The sequence below is a fragment of the Plutella xylostella genome, chromosome 25 (assembly GCF_932276165.1).
Source record: "Plutella xylostella chromosome 25, ilPluXylo3.1, whole genome shotgun sequence".
Taxonomy (NCBI): domain Eukaryota; kingdom Metazoa; phylum Arthropoda; class Insecta; order Lepidoptera; family Plutellidae; genus Plutella; species Plutella xylostella.
Window position 1 is genome coordinate 9,326,360 of NC_064005.1, and position 23,340 is coordinate 9,349,699.

Sequence of the window (23,340 nt, forward strand, 5' to 3'; positions counted from 1 at the left end):
TCTATAAGTTGTTACCACGACCAACACCCCAGCCATTTGGAACCGATACCACAACTATCCGGAATCCACTGGCAACGCTATACTATCATTGGCAGACACATTAGTCCAGCAGCGGAAAATGCAGAAAGTACAGCTATGTTCTGCTTCTGTGACGCCTCTTCAACGAGGCAAAGATTCCCTGTCCCCCTTGCAGAAATGACTACTCCTGTCTTTGGCCAAATACTTACCTACGAAAGCACGTTTCAACAGCATCCTAAATATTCCAGTTGAATCCTTAAAAAAGTCATTGAAATCCCGTTCGTCAAGGCATCCATCTTTGTATCCTGAAAAACTAACCCCCAATATCTGATTCGGTCATAATTACAATGGCTAGCCTCAATGACTCTTTAAGCCGCACTGAAAGTCTCTGGGTGGGGTTTCAGCAATAATGAAAACCATCTGTCTCTGGTCCTACATCCTTGAAAGGACCGGCGGGGAAAGGGCCTACTTTCCGGCGGGGAATTTATGTTTTCCCAGGCCGACAATACAATCCGCCACGATTCCTCCTCCTCATCAGTTGATACCGAATATGGAAAAGACCGGCTTTAGCGCTTGGATTAGCTACTTTATATTTAAGAAAATGCTCGTTTCTGGCACCATGAATGCTTCATGGGCCTGTCCCACTGATCCTGGCTTGTTCCGGACAAACAAAATCGCCCTTTCTGTGACTTATCTGAAGGTACTACATTGGGGCCACTTAATCTCCCTGAAAGCTGTAAATTTAAAATGCGTGTTCACTATGTGCATGTGTGTTTATTCCTTTGTTTTAGTATTTAACAAAAATGCATAAACTTGTGTTTTTAATAAATAAATGGTTGATTATTAGGTTAAGATATCATTTAAATTATGCATTAATCTGATTAATTAATTTAATGCACTTTTCAGTTAAGAAACCTTGAGCAAAAGTGATGTGTCACACATTAAAAGAGACCAGAGGATCGGTACTATTACATGAAGTAATCAAATAAATAAATAAAAATAAGATTTAATCATAATTCCATTTTTAAACCATTTTAAATTGGTGGTCAGTTACTGGCATCGAGTGTGGTCAGTTACTAGATTTTAGTGGTCAGTTACTGGGAAAATCGCTACTTTTTGTTTGCAAAAATATATAAAAAAATGTGTAACTTCTACATGTTTGCTATTTACTCAGGAATGTAGCTCTGTTATTCTAGTTTCTAAAACAAAAATCGGATTTAATAAGCGATAAGAATTGAGCCCGCTACAGATAAATTACGTGAACAACTCCCTTAAGGTGGTCAGTTACTGGGTGTTTTGCCCTATATTATTTCTTTTTTGGATGGTTCGTTAAAACTTTATTTTTTATTTAAGTAGGTAGATATAGAGTTGTATTTTAATTCATTTGCACTAAAAAAAACTTTATGTTTATAATCCGCCTAGTTGCTCAATATTTTTTTACTATTTCCATAGTTTCCATTACTGCTTTATTTGGCCTGAATCCTGATTATTCGCTAGAAGGTATTCGTTTGTATCGTTTAAAAACTGTAAAACGTTATAGCCGCGTCCAAAATCCGAATATTTCAATTACTATTTTCAATTGATACCTTTCAATTGAATCGAGTAATATTTCCTATGATAACTAAATACCAATATTTTATATTTGTTCCTGTCTTCCAACCGCCACAATCACCTTGTAAATAAAGCATAATAATTTATGTAGATCCTACTTATATTATAAAGGCGAAACTTTGTAAGTATGTGTGTGTATGTACCTATGTTTGTTACTTCTTCAAAACCTCAAAACGGCTAAACCGATTTTCATTAAATTTGGTATGGACATGGAGTTAGCTGACTCCCCTGGATTAACACATAAACTACTTTTTATCGCGGAAATCCTACGTGTTTTTTTTAAGGCGAAGTGAAGCTCGCGGGAACAGTTAGTACCTACTTATATGTAATTTATCTGGAGTTACAAGCTTGTGTTGGGGTCCACCAACCCGCACTAGGCCAGCGTGGTGGACTAGGCCTGAACCCTTCCTTCATTGGAAGGAGACCCGTGCCCCAGCAGTGGGGACGTGATGGGTCCTGCTGATAATCTGGAGTGACCGGCGGCCACACACGGTGAAACACGGGAGCGCGGTCTAAGCTCGGTTATCTGTTCATCAGCTCAGTCGGAGACTCATTACGAACATTTGTCTCAATTTATTGGGACGTGTTAACGAGTATTGGATTTGTTGTTTAACTTTCAGAAATAGTTTGAAATTGAGCATTAAAAAATCTGATTTATTATTGATTATAGGTAGGTATATTATTTCTTTTTTTGGATGGTTCGTTAAAACTTTATTTTTTATTTAAGTAGGTAGATTTAGAGTTGTATTTTAATTCATTTGTACTAAAAAAAAACTTTATATTTATAATAGTCCCCTAGTTGCTCAATATTTTTTTACTATTTCCATAGTTTCCATACTGCTTTATTTGGCCTGAATCCTGATTATTCGCTAGAAGGTATTCGTTTGTATGGTTTAAAAACTGTAAAACGTTATAGCCGCGTCCAAAATCCGAATATTTCAATTACTATTTTCAATTGATACTTTTCAATTGAATCGAGTAATATTTCCTATGATTACTAAATAATAATATTTGATATTTGTTCTTATCTTCCAACCGCCACAATCACCTTGTATTGTATTCATCATCAACATGAGTGTTGTTGGCTCTTAGATATAAATTTAGGCACTTGTTCCTTATAAGTCTTTGTATAGTTATTTCAAAAGTTCACAAACTAAGTATACCGCTATTATTAACTACTACTCTATTCTTTACCCACCACGACCCATGAACTATGAACATTAATATTGTAAGGTCAACCCACGAATCATGACATAAAACTTTACCAGCCCATTTTTATCTTTAATCTTAGCAGCAAACACCATTTCGCCTTTAGTGTTGAGAATGAGAAATTAGTGAATAAAATTACAAAAAGTTTGATTGAACAATAACAAATTGACTTCAAGCAGATTTTCGCATTCATACCTATAATATTATGTTATAACTGTGCCAACCTATCTGTTTAAAATTGATTACTAGCATTAAAAATATTACGTTAAACATGATTTTTTTTGATTACAAGTCTCCAAATGTCACCATAAATGGCGGACAAGTCTGACATTATTATCCGGTTGATCTTTGTAAAAAAATATCTAACCATTCTCGGTGTAACAAAACGTTAACCGATACTTATGGTAATGTGGCCTTACAATCTCATTATTTCCGATAAAGCTATTCTTTACTGTCGAAACTGAACCCTTTGGCCATTAAACAGGCGAGCTGATTACGAAATAGCGTGCATGGGATTTCATATTTTGTTAGTCATTGATTTTGTGTGCAAAGAAATATAAAACAAAGATGGTACAAAAGAACATAATTTTTCGGTGGCAGGTTGCTTTTTATTGACTTTTTAGATAGATAGATAGATAGAATATTCTTTATTTGCACACACACATGAAATAAACTTACATAACTTAAATACTAACACATATGTACAAAAATGGCGGCCTTATCGCTTAAAGCGATTTTTTCAAGACAACCTTTTTAAGTTGTTTGCTTTCGAAACAACTTTAATTTAATTTCGCATTATACAGGGTGTTTCAAAATTGGTATACTAAGCCGAAACCTACATGTGCAGCATGGTATATCTAAGCCCGAAACAGAAATCAGAATCTGAAAATTCGAAAAAAAAAAAAAAATAATTCCATAGAAACTTTGTTGGTCACGTGACTTTTTACTATGGAAAATATTTTTTTTTTCGCGAATTTCCAAATTCTGTATATAGTAAGCTTCAAAGGACATAAGAAATAGAATAAGGACGCCTAATGTACCGTCTATGTTTATTATTCCTTTTTGTAATTTTAGTGTAAGTGAGCAATAAATATTTATCTATCTATAAAAATATTATTATAATAATTCTGTAAAACATAAGACCTCTACTTAACTGCGATGCAACAACGACTATGAATAAATGGTGCAACCTTCAATATGGCAGATTGTAATGTAAACGCTTTTCCATCAAGCTAAAAGCACATCCGATATTTTAGGTGCGTGGAGTTTTAACCTTTTATAGCTTAACTGTGTCAGATTTGTTATCGTTTAGCCTGCGTTCCCAGTGGGCTGAATATTAGTCGTCGATTGAGTTAGTATGGCGTATCGGTTTAGTATACCAAGTGCTCATTGTACCAGGTTCGCGGTGTCACGAGCGCCTAGCAACGTGAGTGTAGTTTGTCTACTGGGAAAGCAGTCTTACCTCTAACTAGCGACTCTCCCAGCTTCACACAGTGTAGTATAAAAAGAAAAACTATAAGATGTATTATTTACAATACAGACTGTATGTAGCTGTTAATTCATTTCAATCTTTCGTGAATCATCGCGATTTACTGAATCCCACCATCAATAAAATCATACTTCATATAATTATGAAGTTGAACTATTTGTGGTGGAAAAAAAACACCAAATTGTCTGTATTTCAAGTACCGATTGCATGCGCACGTCAATTCAGTGAATTTCATTTTCCGACGTCGAGTGACTCGCCGCCGCCGCCGCCGCCATGAGCTCCCGTCTGGAGGCACGAATCTAACGCCAACTTTCCCAAACTCTAAAATTACCGGCTCAAAATTCCCCTCAGATAAACGAATTAACTTTAAATTAGTTATGAGAGTTCGCTTCGGCTTTTTTCCCGGTTATCATTACAAAGCTCGGCCGTCGCTAGCTGCTATCAAGAAATTCTTAATTCACTTTCACTCCTTGTTGCGTATTTTTTAATGTTCCGCTCTCGTCTCTCTAAAAGCTGGTGTTTGTAAGGTTGTTTTTGCTCCCAACTGGTGTTTCGTTTCTGTAATTAACGCTGTTTTTTTCAGACACTTCATTATTTCCATTTTTCCTTCGTCATAACAGTCTTTGTGAGTCGTGTGCCATTTCGCGTCTTTGTCTGCTCGGGTGGTACAGGGCGTCTCGCGATGTCGCCTCACATTTTTACGCAATGAAATTCACCCCGTATTTTATTTTCTACATTCAGTTTTCATACTTGTGAAAATATGGCCCGCGATTGGTGGAACAGCAGGCGTTTTATTTTCTGCGGCGCGCTCCATAAAAATATCAGTTTTCATATTCTTTTCGATCGCCACGATTGATTCACTCTCGCCTGGCTCCCATTCACGTCGGAACAAATACGATCGCCTATTTATTTGAAGAAGTAAAAAAAGAACAACATCGCAGGCGATGATGGCGAACACAAACAAACTCTGTTACTGGAATAACAAAGGCACTCGGAAACCCGCCGAAGAAACATTTAATGTTATACGAGAAAAGGGTAATAGGTAATGGGGAAACAAAAAATAAATTTAATATTCCGATACTGTGCGGTATAAAGGAAACGCGAATACAGAAGAAGAAATATCATTTTTTATGCATATATTTAACGATATGGGTTTATGAAAATCTCAGTGTGAACTTTAGTGAATGCGATAGTATAGAATCTAGGTATAGACCCTTCAGAAATTGGGTCGTCCTGGCGTCGAACAGACATCCGGTCCTCGGCCTTCCTCACCCAGCCTCAATCTGCCTCTACCTGTCATTTGAAGCCTGTTGACACATTTTATACTGCCCCTGTAATTTTCCTCATCCTTACCATTTTTATACTGGAACTTTTTTATGAAAAATAACACGATTCCCCATTACCTTACGAGCGTTGGTGAAATGGCTTTGACGGCCTCGTTACATACCTCTGGAATGATGATGAAACCGTGTCAGAGTTCAGCAGACATACACACATACACGGGATCTGATAAATATTGCATAAGACCAACTCGTATACTTTGTTACTAGCCTTTTACTACACCGCCGGCGAATAAAAAGGTTCCTTTTACAACCACCCGTGTACATTGGTACTTATTTTAACAAGGTTCCTGGTCCATAACTTTTCTTGTTAAGTTCCATTACGTCGGCATCTTCGTGAAAGCTTTACTTATCGTATTGATGTCGGCGTTATTGTGTCTTTGCATTGGAACTTTGTGTTTTTAAACAGTATTGTTCTGTAACTGTAGCCTCCGTTGTTTACTTCTGGTGTTGTTTGATAAAGATTTTTTGTTTGTGTGTTTGTTAATGAAACTCAATTTCAACATACTTTATTTACATTATTTTACAAACAAATCCAAAATTTTCATAACCTCAACTATAAAATATAAATTATGTCAACCGTATTTACCTAAGTATAAAGCCATTACCTATAGGCACTTATTTGCGTAAAAAAACGAATATTTTCACACTAGACTTGAACCATTTCATAAACTCCTCTGGACCCGGCACACGGCGCAACACAAACTTTTTGCGTTACAAAACTTTCCAAAACAAGACAACTCTATCCAACTTCACGTGAAATCACATATTTTTACGAAATAGCTGTCGATTCATCAAAATCACCCCTCTTGTTACGCTAAGCAGCGAGGAAATAAAAAATAAATAACGTGACGCCATCCATGCCCCGTAGCGACGATTCGACGATTTTAGATATTGCGAACGAACGAATGACCTACGGGAGTGGGGTGGCTTCTATTCCTCACATGTCATATGCTTTGACTATTATGATAATTATTTTAATCATCTTCTTTTTAGAGTTTTCCTTATTTTTTATTGTGCGTCATGTCACGTCAGTTTACTATATCCTCTTTCACTCCACACTCTACCATATTTTCTTTCATGTAATCAAGGCACGTCTTTCTTGGTCTTTCTCTCTAACGCCATTTCCACAATTTTACACTATCATGTAATCAAAATTATTGTATGGTCAGCATTTTAGGTGGCTTAGCACTCTTAATTATATATACGTACTCGAACGACACACAATGATTGATGAAAAAATGCGGTTTAAAAAAATAAGTTTGCCAAAGTGCAAAAACGTATAGCTAGTATAGCTACTTAGGAAACTCACTACATTTACAAATGTTAGGTAGGAGGGTCTAAGACAGTCTAAGCTGTGTTTGCATGTCAATCGTGGTGGACTCGATAACTTAGTGTTAAATATTCGCACAGAAAAGTTAAAACATTTTATATTTTGATAAAATTTTTAATAATCCGTGTTATAACTACAACACGAACTATGTTATTTGACAGTTTTAAAATCGACAAATTGCGATGCCGTTAACCGGAATGACCCCCCAATATTTCCTATCGAACCAGGCAATAAGTTCGAGTCAGGCCCTTTCGCGGGGCTTAAATGATTTTTTCGCAGTCGAAAAAATACGGGCCGTCTAAATAAATCATTCGGCAGCTCCGGCCTTTGTGCCACAGGTCGCTATTATAGCGTAAGTACGCGGGGGATTTATGGGAATAGACTTTTTGGCGCGACTGCGTTTTGGTTAATGGAGGAGGCTGGATGATGAATACCGCGGTTGGTGTCTCGAGCGGTTGTTGATTTAGATGGGAATTTGTCAGCGAAGCTGCTTGCGTGTTTAGTGAGGTCACTCTATGAAGAAAACCGGCCAAGTGCGAGTCGGGCTCGCGCACAAAGGGTTCCGTAGCAGCAAAATTACAGTTAAATCAACCTATCTCAAAAACTATAAGAGATACTTTGATCAAACCAAAAATCGTTGAAAGAGTTAATTAGCATGCATCACCTCTATTTTTTTTAGAATTTTATACCCCGTAGTTATAAAAATAGAGGGGGGGGGGACATACTTTTTACGACTTTGAGAGCTGATATCTCAAAAACCGTTCACTTTAAGAAAAATGTTTTTTAGAAAACTTTATATCATTTTAAAAGACCTTTCCATTGATACCCCACACGGGTATGTACATCGAAAAAAAAAATTTCATCCCTCAGTTACATGTATGGGGGGCCCCACCCCCAATTCTTTTTTTTACTATTTAGTGTCATATTTTTGTAGCGGTTCATACAACACATATTCCCATCAAATTTCATCACTGTAGTACTTATAGTTTCCGAGTAAATCGGCTGTGACAGACGGACAGACGGACAGACGGACATGACGAAACTATAAGGGTTCCGTTTTTGCCATTTTGGCTACGGAACCCTAAAAACGAGGTTTTGGTGCGCTGCTGCGCGAGCCACGGCTATATCTAATTCAAATTATCGCATTCAAAAGAAAGCTTTTTGGTAATATTTACCTTATAAAGTGTTTATTTCTTCGAATAGTTAATACTTTTTTAGTTATTTATATTTAATGCCTTGGTTTTCATCGCCATGCTTTCATTTCCGTGGCTTCCGTGGCCAATATTTGCTATGGCAATGAAAAAAAAGCCACGGCAATGAAAAAAATTTCATTGCCATGTCTTGTTAAATAAATTGTATTCATTGCCGTGGTTAGGTTATTCATTTCCATGGCCAGGTTATTCATTTCCGTGACTTATGTTTTCATCGCCGTGGTATGTATGATTAGGCAAAGTAACATTTCTTTACCATTTTTTACCTGTAATACTGGTAATACCGATCACTGACATTACCTACAGGACTAGTCAAATTACCTCTTTTTGCAGTGCGTTAAAACGGGTGCGTATCGCGATGTATAAAAACGAATTATATAATATTACATTAATAATAACAATCACAACATAATAATAATGAACGTTATGTATAAATAAGATCGGTGGTAGCTCAGTCGGGTAAGCGCCCGCTTCCCACGCCAATGATGCGGGTGCGTATTCCGGCACTGACATGTACCAATGTGTTCCTTTGAATTTAAATACCTACAATGTATACCATCACTCTTACGGTGAAGGAAAACATCGTGAAGAATCCTGCATATCTACCTATAGATTTAGCACATCTAGATAATATGTGAACCCACCAACCCGCTGTGGACCAGCGTGGTGGGAAATAGTCTAAGCTTAGAAAGGCAGACCTTGGGGATATGCACATTGCACAAAGGTCCCATTCGAGAGAGCCAGGTGCAGGTACTTACACCTCCCACAGATAGTAGAATAGAATATAATAGAACAAACATCTCTGCAGGAACTCAGCTGGATGCTAAGTGGCCTTGATGCTGCTTGCAATGGGCAAGACAAAAGTCATGTAGAGTGTTCACATAAAACCGGAGCCGGTGATCATTCGTGAGACAACTATCGAAGTTGTGCAATAATATGACTACCTGAGGCAGACTATTCGGCTAGGCAGAAGCAATTTCGACAAGAAGGCTGAAAGGCGCATCCAACAGTCTTCAACCATTGCGCCCTGCCAGTTATGACATATGGTGCATATACGTGGACACTGATGGTGGGACTGGTCCACCGATTTAAAGTCACTCAACGTGCTATGGAGAGAGCTATGCTTGGGGTTTCTCTAATGGATGGTATCAGAAAAGAGGTTATACGTCAGAGGACTAAGGTTACCAACATAGCTGTCAAAATATGCAAGCTTAGGCAGGTAGCCGGTAGTGGCTGGATTCGGAAAACCGAGGACCGAGTGTTGTGGCGCTCCTTGGGAGAGGCCTATGTCCAGCATTGGATGATTATAGGCTGATGATGATAACATGTACATTTCATATTATTATACCAATTAAAATGTACTATGATTTAGCATAAAGTTCATAAAATATTCTATCATATCACATAATCTGTTAAATTACACAACACCATGAAAACCTCTAGCACCACAACCTAAAGATAGGTGCGATGACGAGAAAAGCGAGGAGGAGCGGTTAAGTGCACATGATCATCAAAAGCGAAGCGGGGCTACATGGGGAGACGCTCTATGTTTAGGTTTTGGTGCAAGGAGTTTTGACTGCGTTATTATTATTGGCGCTGTGTAGGGAGACGCATAGCTGACCAACATTTGCACCTAACCGCACCTATCTTTATATTTTGGTGCTAGGTGTTTTGCCGGTGTTGTGTAATTCAGCACAGATTATGTAATATTATAGTATATTTTATGAATTTTACATAAAATGAACAGTATACGAATTGGATATTATACCTTATGAAAATATAGATGTCATAGGAAAGGTTTATCATATGTTGTGAACGTTATTAGTGTGAAATGAAACATTTTGTTTTATACGTCGCAATACGGACCCCACAATGCTACTTTATTACCTTATTATTCCTACTGTTAGAAGGAATTATTCACAACAGCTTTGTGGCCGCACTCTTATCTCGAGGAATAACACAGAATAGAAGAAAGTTGTCTATGATATGTCTTGTCTATGGACTGAGCGTTTTCTGACGTTTACCGGCATCTTGTTCTCGAGCATAAATTGCGCATGGCTTCATGATTTTAATTTAAGCGAATCCTAGAAAAATAAGCATAGTAAGTAAATATTTTAACGTTTAAAAGATTCAGAAGTGAGATTGGGCCTTCCGCCACTAAAATTTTCAAGTTTAAAAGTAAAGTTCATCATTTTCCATATTTCTGTTAAAACCGCAAAAATAATTTATTATTTTGGTAAAATAAAGACTAATTTCAGTAATAAAACGCTTACATTGTGCATTTTGGTGTGTAATACGAATTTAAAATCCAATCCTGTGTGCGGGAATAGACGCTTTGTTGTTTTATAAAAATAAAATATCTTACGATCACGACGAACTAACCTCTAAAGTTACTAACCTATTTTGTGTTGTGCATTGTGAATTGTGCTTTTAACCTGCTGGTGGTGAAATAGTAAGACTGTTGGATTGTTGCTATTATTGCATTGGGTTGCCCATGCAAGTTTGGTGAGCTGTAAATAACCTATTAACTATTCTACTGTGAATGCCTACTGTCTCCTGAAAGGCTGGCTATTTTATTATCATTGATAATTATTTCGTGTGCTTATTTTAAATACTGATTGACCGTGTTCTTATTTTGTGTGTGCCTAATTGCAAATACTGTGCATTAGCTATTTTTAAATAACTACTGGGTGTGTGCATATTAATTATTTATTTATTTATTTATTTAATACTTTATTGCACAAATATAACATAAGTGTACAAAAGGTGGACTTAATGCCAAAAGCATTTTCTACCAGCCAACCTACAGGAGGTACAAGAAAACAAGTAGAAAGGTGCAAAAAAAAAAAAAAAAAATTAAACAGGATAAACTAAATATAGTCACTAGATTATATATAGAATTATAATTGCTATACTTGATAAACTTAATAAGTGCTTATAACTGGTACACTTGAAGTAAAGTTTTGTGTTATTGTGCTTAGCATAAGTTTAATTAACATTACTGAGTGAGAATATCTAAAATAATAATGGGACGGCATAAAAATAAGAAAAGATCTCATAGTAGTAGTTCAAGTGCATCCTCTTCAAGCAATAATAATAAGAAGAGATATAAATCTAAGTTAAGGGAGAAAGACAGACGTATTGATGCATTGGAAGATGTAATTAAGGTGCTAAGGAATAGTGACCATATTAGAAATGATAACAATGACCGGGACACTGAATCTATATCATTTGTGCCACCTGTACCTGGACCTAGTAGTGGTGGTATTGCTAGTAATGGTGGTATTGCTAGTAGTGGTGGTAATGCTAATCTACCAATAGTGAGATATGTTGGACGGAACGATTTCATCCCTGAATTTGATCCTCAAACCACAAATGTCCCTGTCGAACACTGGATCATCAATTTAGAAAGCACTGCTAGGATGCATGGCTGGGATGAGCGTAACCTTATTTGCAACTGCACTTGTAAACTACGTGGATATGCAAAGGGATGGTATGAACGGCAGGCATCATTTGAAATGAGCTGGGATGAGTGGAAAGATAAAATTATAAAAGCTTTTCCATTTCCTAAGAATAAATTATCTCAGATCCAGGAGCTAGTAAATAGGATGCGTCTACCTAATGAAGATCCCATAGAATTCTATTACATTAAATTGGGAATTGGCATGTCATGCCAGATGAGTGATGAAGTTATTACTGAAGCAATCATAGGAACACTTGGAAATCAGCTGCTAGAAGTAGGTGCAAAGTCTGCTGGCTGTCAAAACACAACTACATTACTGAAGTACTTAGCCAGCATGAATACATCGAACTTTGGCGACATTAAGTATTCTGTGAGTAATAGTGAAGGAAAGACAAATATACCTTTGATATGTTTTAAATGTGAGAAAGTCGGACACAAGGCTGCCAGGTGTCGGCAGAATAAAGAGAATACAAAAGAAAATATAAATAAAGAAAACAATAAATGTGGCTTTTGTGGTAGATTGGGCCATACAGAGATTAATTGTTTTAAGAAGAAGAAGCACTGTTCATTCTGTAACATGAATGGTCACACTTTAGAAGAATGCAGAAAATCAAAGTCAACATAAAATTTAATACCTAATATAATATTAATTTAGTTATACCACCAGATATTATACAATACTACATTCACAAAATAAACAATACAATATATATATATATATATTAACTGTCAGTTCCGGATATACATAACTGTGCCTGCCCATTTGTCACAGCTATATTAATGGTGGATGGGATTTAATTGATGACTGACTTTTTGAAGTATACCAGGCAGTGGCCCAGTACCTTGATGTGTTGGTTGGTGACCATTTTGAGGTCACAGTACAGCATAATAATATATTGGTGGGTAAAATAGTTGAGTTTCTCCGCAATAGAAATGGCACTTCAATTGGCAAAGTTATAGTGAGGCTATTGGATAAGTGTAGTATACCAAGAAGTTAGAAAATTGTTTAATCTGTCACATTGAATTTGATTTGGAATTAAACTAAACTAACTGAAAAGACAGTCATAAAGTACAAGCAATATTGTATGTTATTTTATGAAGCAGAAGTTTTAATTAATACTAATGTTTATATTAAATATTGTTACTAAATTGGTAAAGTCTCCAACGTCCAGTAATTTAAGTCAAGTAATAATAATAATGGAAATAAAATAGCTTAAATTAAGTTATGATTGATATGATAAATACACAACAGAACTGCTGAGGTAACTTATTGAACAGTAATGCCTGAGGGAAGCTTTTCATCAGAGGAATACTTGACTGAGCAATGAGTCCTATACAGAATACTTAATTAAGTGTGCTTGCCTTCGGGGCCTCATCACACCAAAATCATATACTAATTATTATTGTGCTTGCCTTCGGGGCCTACATAGCATAAGTGTGCTTGCCTTCGGGGCCTACACAGCATAAGCGTGCTTGCCTTCGGGGCCTACACAGCATAAGTGTGCTTGCCTTTGGGGCCTACATAGCATAATCGTGCTTGCCTTCGGGGCCTACATAGCATAAGTGTGCTTGCCTTCGGGGCCTACACAGCATAAGCGTGCTTGCCTTCGGGGCCTACACAGCATAAGTGTGCTTGCCTTTGGGGCCTACACAGCACAAATGTGTTGCCTACGGGGCCTAAACACTATGCCTATGGGGCCTGAACATGTTGCCTGTGGGGCCTAGACATAATGCCTACGGGGCCTGGACATAATGCCTATGGGGCCTAGACATAATGCCTATGGGGCCTGACATGTTGCCTGTGGGGCCTAGACATAATGCCTACGGGGCCTAGACAATGCCTACGGGGCCTAAACAATGCCTACGGGGCCTAGACATAATGCCTACGGGGCCTAGACATAATGCCTACGGGGCCTAGACATAATGCCTTCGGGGCCTAGACTCAATGCCTACGGGGCCTAGACACAATGTCTACGGTGCCTGAAGATGTTGCCTACAGGGCCCAGACACAATGCCTACGGGGCTTAACATGTTGCCTGCGGGGCCTATGCTCATTACCTTCGGCGCCTACTAACATTGCCTTCTGGGCTTAGACTCATTGCCTTGGGGGCCTACGCATGTTGTCTTCGGGGCCTATATGTTGCCTGCAGAACTTTTCAGAGCTATGAAGAATCTCATTGTAAGCATGAGCATCAACTACTCCTACGAGGACGCAGGAGAATCAGGATTCATTTTTTTTATTTAGTTAAGTACTTGATATTGTTTTACTGGTAAATAAATATTTTAAATATTTTAGGATGGCCGAACTGTTAGAAGGAATTATTCACAACAGCTTTGTGGCCGCACTCTTATCTCGAGGAATAACACAGAATAGAAGAAAGTTGTCTATGATATGTCTTGTCTATGGACTGAGCGTTTTCTGACGTTTACCGGCATCTTGTTCTCGAGCATAAATTGCGCATGGCTTCATGATTTTAATTTAAGCGAATCCTAGAAAAATAAGCATAGTAAGTAAATATTTTAACGTTTAAAACTACCTTATTATTCCATACTATATTCTTATTTTTTTATACATAGGTACTGTCGTTCTTTCTTTCGTTCCAATATCTATCCAAATATTTCCCCCATACATACCTGTCTAAGTTTGCGTTTCCCACACAGTATTTTTAAAAAATTGCAGTGGATTGATTCTTTCATTTCCATTGTATACAGTTCTTTCATTGCCGTGGAAGTTTGTTTCATTGCCGTGGGCCTTTGTTTCATTGCCGTGGACGCTTGTTTCATTGCCGTGAACGCATGTTTCATCGCCGTGGCACGAAATTTTTAATCATCGGTATCTCGTTAAGTTTTTAACTTATTTGCTACCCATTTAGTAAGAACACTAACATTAACAAAAACTTTAATAAAAGCGTTTTTCTAATATAAAAAACCTTAAGATAAAAAAGTCCACGGAAATGAAGATTTTTTAGGACTTGTTGAAATCCACCCATTTAGCTTTTTGCTTTCATTTAGTCTCATCTATTGCTGTAACGGGGCCCGCGCCACTGAAGCCGTTATCTGTGTCACAGTATACCGCGTTTTGCAAGTCACTTCTATTCAATACAACCTACCTACTCACTCTGTAATAAACAAGTTCTTACTGGGCTGGAAATAAAGCACAATTTACAACAATCGTGGTCGAGTGTCACTGCAACAAAATTACAATGGCGCTGTGTTCCTTTCAATAAGTTTCTATAAATACAGCGCTTTCATGAAACCTCAGGTTTTTTCTAACTATATTTTAGTTTAGACAGTCTCTGAAGCTCTCTATAGGGTTGTTTGTTTTCCATTATAATTATTGTGAAGCGTAGTGATTGTTATTGGTATTTATTTATACTTTTAATGCACTTTTACTTGCTCAGTATGTTTTTAGAATGAGAATCCCTAAAATCCTAGTCACAAGAAATACAATAAAAAAATGTAGAAATTTTAAAAATCAAAGCAACCTTTCAAAAGTTTGTTTTGTAGGTAATTACATAGTGTATTATTTAAATAATCGTGACACAAAATTTATTCAGAATGACCCTCTAAATCCCCCCCCCCCCTTTTTGGCTTACTATACCAATTTCGCAACATCCTGTAAATGTACAGCTCATCACAACTCCCAGCTATAATTTCAACGCATCGCACTAATTTTCCCTATTTATAAAGAGCACTCATGACTCCGCTCCATACACTCACGGCTTAAGTCTTTATTCCGCTCAACCAAACACTCAATAATCTGAAAAAGCCACTCAGAATCTCTTCACGTTGCTTATTTATTGAGTACAAGTGAGTACAAGTGTACAGAATGGAAGGCGCAAGGATTTAAGTAGGTTATATCGATGATTGAGCGGTAAGCAGCTTTCGGATGGCTTTATGAGGATCTCCGTTGAGTGCAGTTTTAAGACAATTTCCAAATATACATTTACAGATACAGATTTAAAAAACATACATTTAAATATAGTTAGCTTTTTTCTGTGTTGTATAAATATAGTTATTACTTTTTTCTGTGTTATTTTAAATGGGATTATTGTGTGATAAGATAGGACCATAGGTATATTGAATTATCTAACCACTTGCTTAGCTTTCTTATTATGTACAATCATGTATTGTATATTCTTTCTTTCTTTCTTCTTTCTATTAATTATCAAAGGCCACCACCACTACCAACCAATACCACCAACGGGTCATCTTTTTATAATGTATTTGCTACGTACGTATCTGATTTTCATTAAGTGTAAAACCATGGCCGAATCGTTAGAAAGGTGCAACCGTATAACAGAAAAAAACCAACAACAAACACGTGTCAGAGTTTACCATATGCTGGAATTCACATAAATAATATATTATTACATAGGCAGAAATATCTGAAATTCTGTTTCACACACAAACTTTTCCGTCATATTTTTTTTTGCGTCATCTCATTTAGTTGCCCGGGAGAAGAGTATGTTTTCCTGTTCGCTCACTAGTGAATTGAATTCTGCGTAACTCAATGCTTATTCGACGGAAATTCTATGCAGTAGGCCAGTCGAGGCCGTGTCTTTAGCCGAAAAATATACCACTTTCTCAAATTTAATAGGTATTATGCATCAGGCATAGGAATATTAAGACACAACACGCTATGACCCAAGCAAAAGTATGTTATGAACATTGTAGATACTTTAAAAACATTTCTATAGGTACTTAATAGAAAATTTCCAAGAAAATGAATGGAATACTGCAATACATTCAAATTCAGCGTCCAATCCAAACCGTCTACACAAAAAATTACCCAAAAATTCTGTTAAGTGACGAAACTTTGTTATGTGGACGAAAGAAAGCCGAAACCAATGTTCTTTCCACCACCCCGATTCACTACCGATGTCAAGGTCGTACGTTTTCGATCGAGTATCGAACCCCATCAACTGTCGGAATAAGTGAGAGCTCGCAATTTCTTGAAGGACCTGTCACTCCGAAGGTTCCTCTCGTTATCTCGGAATAAGTGCTTTATACGTGCCATATTTAGGGAAACGCGGAAAGCGGTAGTAAATACCTGGTGACACGAGCCACGGATTTCACGATGCTCACGAGCACGAGGTAAAATGCAGGGTGACAAAATTTGTCACGAAATACGCACTACAGGATATAAAATAAAAAAATACTTGTGAATATAGTAGGTACTTTTTACGTTTTTTAAATTATATCGCATAAATACTGTGAAATATTTCAATTACACTAGTCATTTAAAAGAGCTACGTGTGAGAAGATAATAAAATTGTTATGAGCTACAGACTTTGATTATCGGGTATAAAGATACAAAGTTTTAAAAAATATAACAAAGTAAAAACATTTCTCTGTCACCAAATTATTGAAGGTTGGCCAGAATAAATAGCTTATGAAAAGATTATTCATTATATATTTAGTATTATTTAGGTATTACTAAAATCTGTGTTTAAATCTCATAATTATACTAAATTGACTGATTCTGAACGGTTCATCAACAGTCGATTGTTGTTTAGTGCCAATTTCTCCATAGTCGGTTATCTAACCGACAGGGATTCATTTATAAATTAAACGTCATCTCCATAATATAAAATTCATGACAGATGTGTCAAAAGTCAACCACCACTCCCTGGTTATGCTCTAACCGACTAGAGAGAAATAGGGAATATGCAAGTGGTTCAAATAAAGGTCAAATATTATTTATAATAAACTTTGTTGTTTCATAACTACGACTCCATCATTATTTTTGATTATAATTTATTTTTGAGCAAGTAAATGAAGTTGAAAAGTACAAAAAAACTTCGGTAAATTCTAACTTCCGAGAAACGTCACCCATTTTCTTAGGGCGGATGCGACGTCATAATTCTTTATATATCAATCTCAGAATAATAACTTCTTTGCGTTTGCGTATAGTTAAATAAATGTCAAGTGTAAACAAAGAAATGTTAATGTCACCGAGTATTTGTGATGCTCGTTGTGATCAGATACGATGGATCACATAAAAATTCTTCCAATACGAGTAGATCCTAGCCTCCTTTAACCTCTCCACTTCTTGTTTGATATGCTTGTTTGTTTGCAAAGTTTAAGACTTTTTATATTTTTTGTTGGTAGTGTATGGGCTGCCACTAGTTGTTCTATTGTAATGAGGCGTAAACAGCCATTCGCTAGTCAACGAGCCACTCAAATATGCTCCATATTGCAACACAGTAAAATTAAATTTGCATTGTAAGTATTATGACATGAACATGACACAAGTTGCTCTTTCTACTTTTAGGTTATAATGGCAGTCGTTATTATATTTCAAAATTTGTTATTTAAGTTATGGAAGAATTCTCGTAATCAGAAGAACTGGACACATTAAATTTATTACGCAGTATGAACGAGTAAACTGTGGCCAGCTGCGGAAAAGGACAGCAAAGACTATTGAAAAGTCGAGAGCCGTGTGCCCAAATATTAGGGAATATGCATATATTTTTATACTCTTATTCGATAGTTTAGATAAGGGGGTTTAGACCTTTGAGATATGCACAATGGTTCCATTCAAGAGAGCCAGGTGCAGGTTCTTACACCCCCACAGATAATAGAATAGAATGACCCACTAACCCTAGTCTCTCTTACTGAGAACCAAAGTTACAGTAAGTACTTACATACAATACAAATATTACTTTATATTCATATTGCCATAATAGCGTAATATTGTGTACAAAGGTCCTCTGGTTTGCGCGCTCCCATTTCAAAAGAGCTACTAGCAGCTATTTACGAGCTCCCATTACAAAACAGCCACTGGTCACACTTTATTACCATTACAAAACAGCCACTGATCACACTTTATACACTTCCTTTTTCGTTTGTTACCATGACAACATTGGTTTGTTGAAAATACAAAAGTACTCTGTGATTACTTGATTAGGTAAAAAAAAATCGAAATCTATGCCGACTGACGGGACTCATTATTCTGAGCCGTGAAATTAAACGATTATGACGTCACACCAGCCCGCCATCCTGACGGGAATTTCAAAGTGGTCGTGATGGTTGTAATTTTTTAACTTTCTTTAAAATACCTTAAATTACTTATTTTGGCGTTGAATTTTTTTTTACTATAATAAAGTGATGTAAAACTATCCAATAAAAGTATAAAAAAAAATTACGCATATTCCCTATTGGCTCTCAGTATCTGAGATTAAATATAGACTTTAGGTAGTAGGTATTACTTATTATTATATTGTAAAATAAGGTAGGTACATGGACCCTTATCTCCAGAATGTTCCGCCCGACACGAGTGGCTTAGCGTCGCGGAATACACTCTGTACTACGTAAATAATGAGCCAAACATCTTGTAGGAGGACACAAAATATATTACACATTTTTTTGGGTACCACGCAGCTAAGCTTTAATAAAAATTATAGGTATTTATTAGGTATCAAAATATTTTAAAAGTGCTTGCATTATTCATTTCGGACGCCTTCAAATATTATTTTCATGTTATTATGAACCTTGTGAATAAAGAGAAATAAAAACTTGGACACGCATAAAGAAGTAGCAATGGAAATTCTGGCAGTAACAGCACAGCACAGGCGTCTTGCAATAGTAGCCGAGACTCGATGTGCTTTAGGTGTGCCCAAGCCAAGTAGCATCATTCTCATTTACTGCCATTATACAAACGTGTTTTTTTCTTCTTTCCAGGATGCCAGTGCTAGTGCGGGTGATGTGTGCGAGCTGAGGCGATGCGGCGGCGGGGCGCGCGGGGGCCGCAGCGGGGCGCGGGGGGGGCGGCGTGGCTCGCGCTGCTGCTCCTCGGAACAACGACGGCCTACACCGACACAGAGGACTTCATCTCTGATCTTGACAAGCCAGGTTAGTCTATGGTTTTATGTGACGCAACCTGTCATTGTGACAGGGCGGCATTTGTATTCATTTATGCAAGAAATAGGAATTATACTTTTATTTTCTTTCTTTATGGTCAAAAACAAATGCTGTCGGTCTTTAGTCGGCATTGGATACCATAAAAACATAATTTCAAACGATCAAATTAAATCCCATAGACTTTTACTTGTGCACGCAATAGGAAACACTTAAAAACCGATTAAATTAAACATCGAAATTATAAATTCAAATACTGGCAACATTAAACAAACAATAACATTTAATTTAGAAAAATAACGTCGTTTTTTTAAATAAAGAACACGGATTTTCGTGTAAACATTTAAAAAGAATATGCGTTCGATGACAGCCGAGTAATTTTATTCATGAGTAATGGCAGTCACTGGCATCCACCATAGCCAGCTTAGGGATAGAAAAAAAACAAAACGTTCTATTTTTAAATGGGTTTCTTATTATCTTTCATGGTGATTATAAGTTCACGCTGTGATTTATCCGTTCGGATTATCGCATGCAGCTAGAGGAGAATGTAGATTATGTTTTTAATTAAGATACAACTATCTGCGCCTGTCACCTAATTTACATTGACTTATTGTTTTAAAGTTAATGGATCAGGAAACGAAGACTCACATTCTCACGAGTAATTTTAGATTAGAATACGGAAACGAGCACCTTCAGGACATTGGTAGTATATGTATATAAATAGTATATACATACCTAATTACGTTGTTTGTATGCCAATATGTACTGGCTTAGACTTAGAACTAACCTAATTAATGATTTAGTTTAACTAGTTACCTCATAGATTTAAAATTAATTTTAAAATATAATTACTAACCTAAACAAATGTTTGTGTAGCAAACTACTCTAGCATGTTTTTGTTACATAGTTTTGGACTGTTATTTACTTTAAGATCCACAAGCATGAATTTATAAGAATGTGTTAATAACAATCTGTTTTGTAACTTACAAATAATTAAATAAATAAATTGGCCTAATTTATTAAAACTTAAAACGAAGTGCCGGAAAATAACTATAATATTATTAATAAAATAAACAATTTTGGTTAGAACGCTGTGATTTTTTGCAAGTTTATGGGTAACAAAATACAATGATGCTAAATATTGGTCTATTTTCTGACTTTGATACTGAAAACTGTACTTATTATTGGTCCAGTTATGCGGAGTCAAAACAAACTTCATTTAAGGTAAGCCTCCGCATTTCGGCATACGCAACGGACGCGTCGCATTCAGTATTCTTTGTATCGAAATTCACACTAGGACGTCCTCTTCATCGGCATTCTTCCATACTTTTTATCAAAATCCCTTTGGTCCGATACGTACGATACCGACGCTTACCTTTAATAGACAAGGCAAGAAGAGAAGCAGCTTGCAGTATAATATATAGTTAAATGCATCCATCTAACTTCATTTAAACAGTATCAACAAAATACCATCGACCTTGCTCAGACTTGGAGCGTAATTCGCGATCAAGATAATGCTTTTTTACGGAACCCCGAAATATAAAATAGTCCTAAAATGTGGTTGAGCCGACGACTGCGGTATACGAGCTGGCATCATACGAGGGTTTTATTGGCTTCTGTCACGCGTGCCCTGAACATCCTGCCGGTGGATAATAGAAATGGTTCCGTCTTTAAAAAATTAAAATAAAACATAAATTTCCTAAAGGTTTTTCCAAGACTAGTTCGTAGATCTAATTCAATATACATATAAGTACCTACCACAAATTGCTAGCATAGCGTGAGACGCCCTCTGGCCCACTGAACCTACTTATGGTCTTTGAATGGTAATCCGTAGTCGCTGGATGGGGAAGGACTAAGACAGATTGTACTAGCGCTCAAAAAACGGTTATAGCCTGACGATAATGATAACCTTCTTTCTGTAATCTTTGTAAAATTTCCATCCTATAATTATGTTTTACCAACGCCTGTAAATGTCACGAAGTATAACACCTACCCTCCGACCTTCAACATTTGGTTGTTGAGAAAGTTGCGTTACCCGATAAACATTAACACACAAGCTCGGAGACACTTTATCAAATTGCTTGAGGCGTGTGTCGGAGTCTAGAAAGTTCTGCGCAGTTCAGAGTCATTACTGTGTTTTGGGAGTTGGAGCAGCCACTTGAACACGCGGTGTGAACAGTGAACACCTTCCCCTCTCACTTCCTCTGTTAATATCTTACGGATTTTTTCTTGAGATCTTGATAAATATTATTATTAACCGTTGTAAAACCAAAGTAAAACATAGGAAATTGTGTTATAATATGGGGAATAAAAAATAAAAATATAATTGTGTCTCTCTCTGAATTTTCGCTTAGAAAGTGACAGTATGGCTTTTATCAAACATTGACAACTTTTATCTATAGATAAAGAAGTCTCTAGTCTAAATTGGTACAGTTTTTGTCTAACTCGATCTGTTATGGTACCTAATCTTCCTAACATTGCCATTAGGGTCGTAACTTTTAGAATTCTACGACTGAACCCCAAATAACATTGGGTACCAGTCGTTTTTATATTCCAGAAGATAATCATATATCAAAGAATTAACATACGGCCGTACGGTGAAATTATTTGCTTTGTGTTTGTTACAGAACAATAAGTTCATTCGTATATTCAAAAGGTCATGGTTTGAACATTCATAGAAAAATACAATATAATAATAATGTACCAAAATGCTTTTGTTAGACGTTGTTTAGGTAATGATTCGTCTAATATTTATCTGATGCTATATTGACAAGTAAATATTATAACACTCAACCATTATAATATTTTCCACTCGTATATGGTATGTATACTATTACGATTATTCTTATATTATTATGAGTCTCAAATTTTGTCTGTGCTATTTACTTTATATTTGCACTTGCTTAAATACATCTAAAAATAAATATTTATAGATGGTAATATTGAATATTTATCAAATAATATTACCTTATTATTACTAAACCGACGATGGCTGTTTTTATAAACTCAAGCCTAGTCATTTAACACGTCAATATAATAACAAAGTAACATAATTACTCTCGTAAATTACTAAGAAACCTGAACTTTGACTGAGACCTAACAAGTATAGTGCGGTACTTAAAACTAGTAGCCTTTTTAGTTTATGATTTCGTAAGTATCATACACATTTATGATATGGGTAATTATAATAATATAATGTGGAATTTCGCGTTGTGTATTTTATTACATGTACTACAACATCTACTTATGTTTAGCCAAATAACTGAATTAAAACTTGTGGATATTCGAACCACTAAAGGTTTATTGTACCGTAGTCAACTTTACCCATTAGTCAAATCACTGGTCAAGCATTACAGCTACATACTTTTGTTGGATTTCCAATGGTTGTGTTAACTAAGGACCAAATAATCGGTTCCAAAAATGTTTACTTGTACAAAATTATAATGCGGAACATACAAGTGGTATAGGTACCGACAAACTGAGAGCTGAATTTCCCAAACGTATTCGTTCTTTACGAGCCTGCACTAGAGGAAGTAACGCGCGTTTGAAGGTTGTCTTCCAGTTGGTCGTAAAATGCGTTACTTCCACAACAATTACTGTGAAGCTGTTTGTAGTTGTTGGAGATAATAATTAAATGAAAATAGTTCTCAACAGACTCAAAACAAATTCAAAATTATTATAAAATCATTTTGGATCTACATAAGTAGGTACCTAAAGAAATCGCGGCCGGAAGTTTGTAAAATTTTATATAGTAAGTACCTACTCACAAATTTCATATCTGTCAGTTATTTGGCAGGGCATTG

At 36.3% G+C, this 23,340-nt stretch overlaps 1 protein-coding gene across 1 annotated transcript in view; it reads left to right on the forward strand.

Annotated features, from left to right (window-relative positions):
* LOC105384857 (contactin-1a) overlaps nt 1–23,340 on the forward strand; it is a 218,191-nt gene that overhangs the window by 81,448 nt on the left and 113,403 nt on the right. Inside the window, exon 2 of the mRNA XM_048630311.1 lies at nt 19,361–19,531. Coding sequence (XP_048486268.1) covers nt 19,402–19,531 — 130 coding nt within the window. The 5' untranslated portion in view covers nt 19,361–19,401. The remainder of the gene's footprint in view (nt 1–19,360; nt 19,532–23,340) is intronic.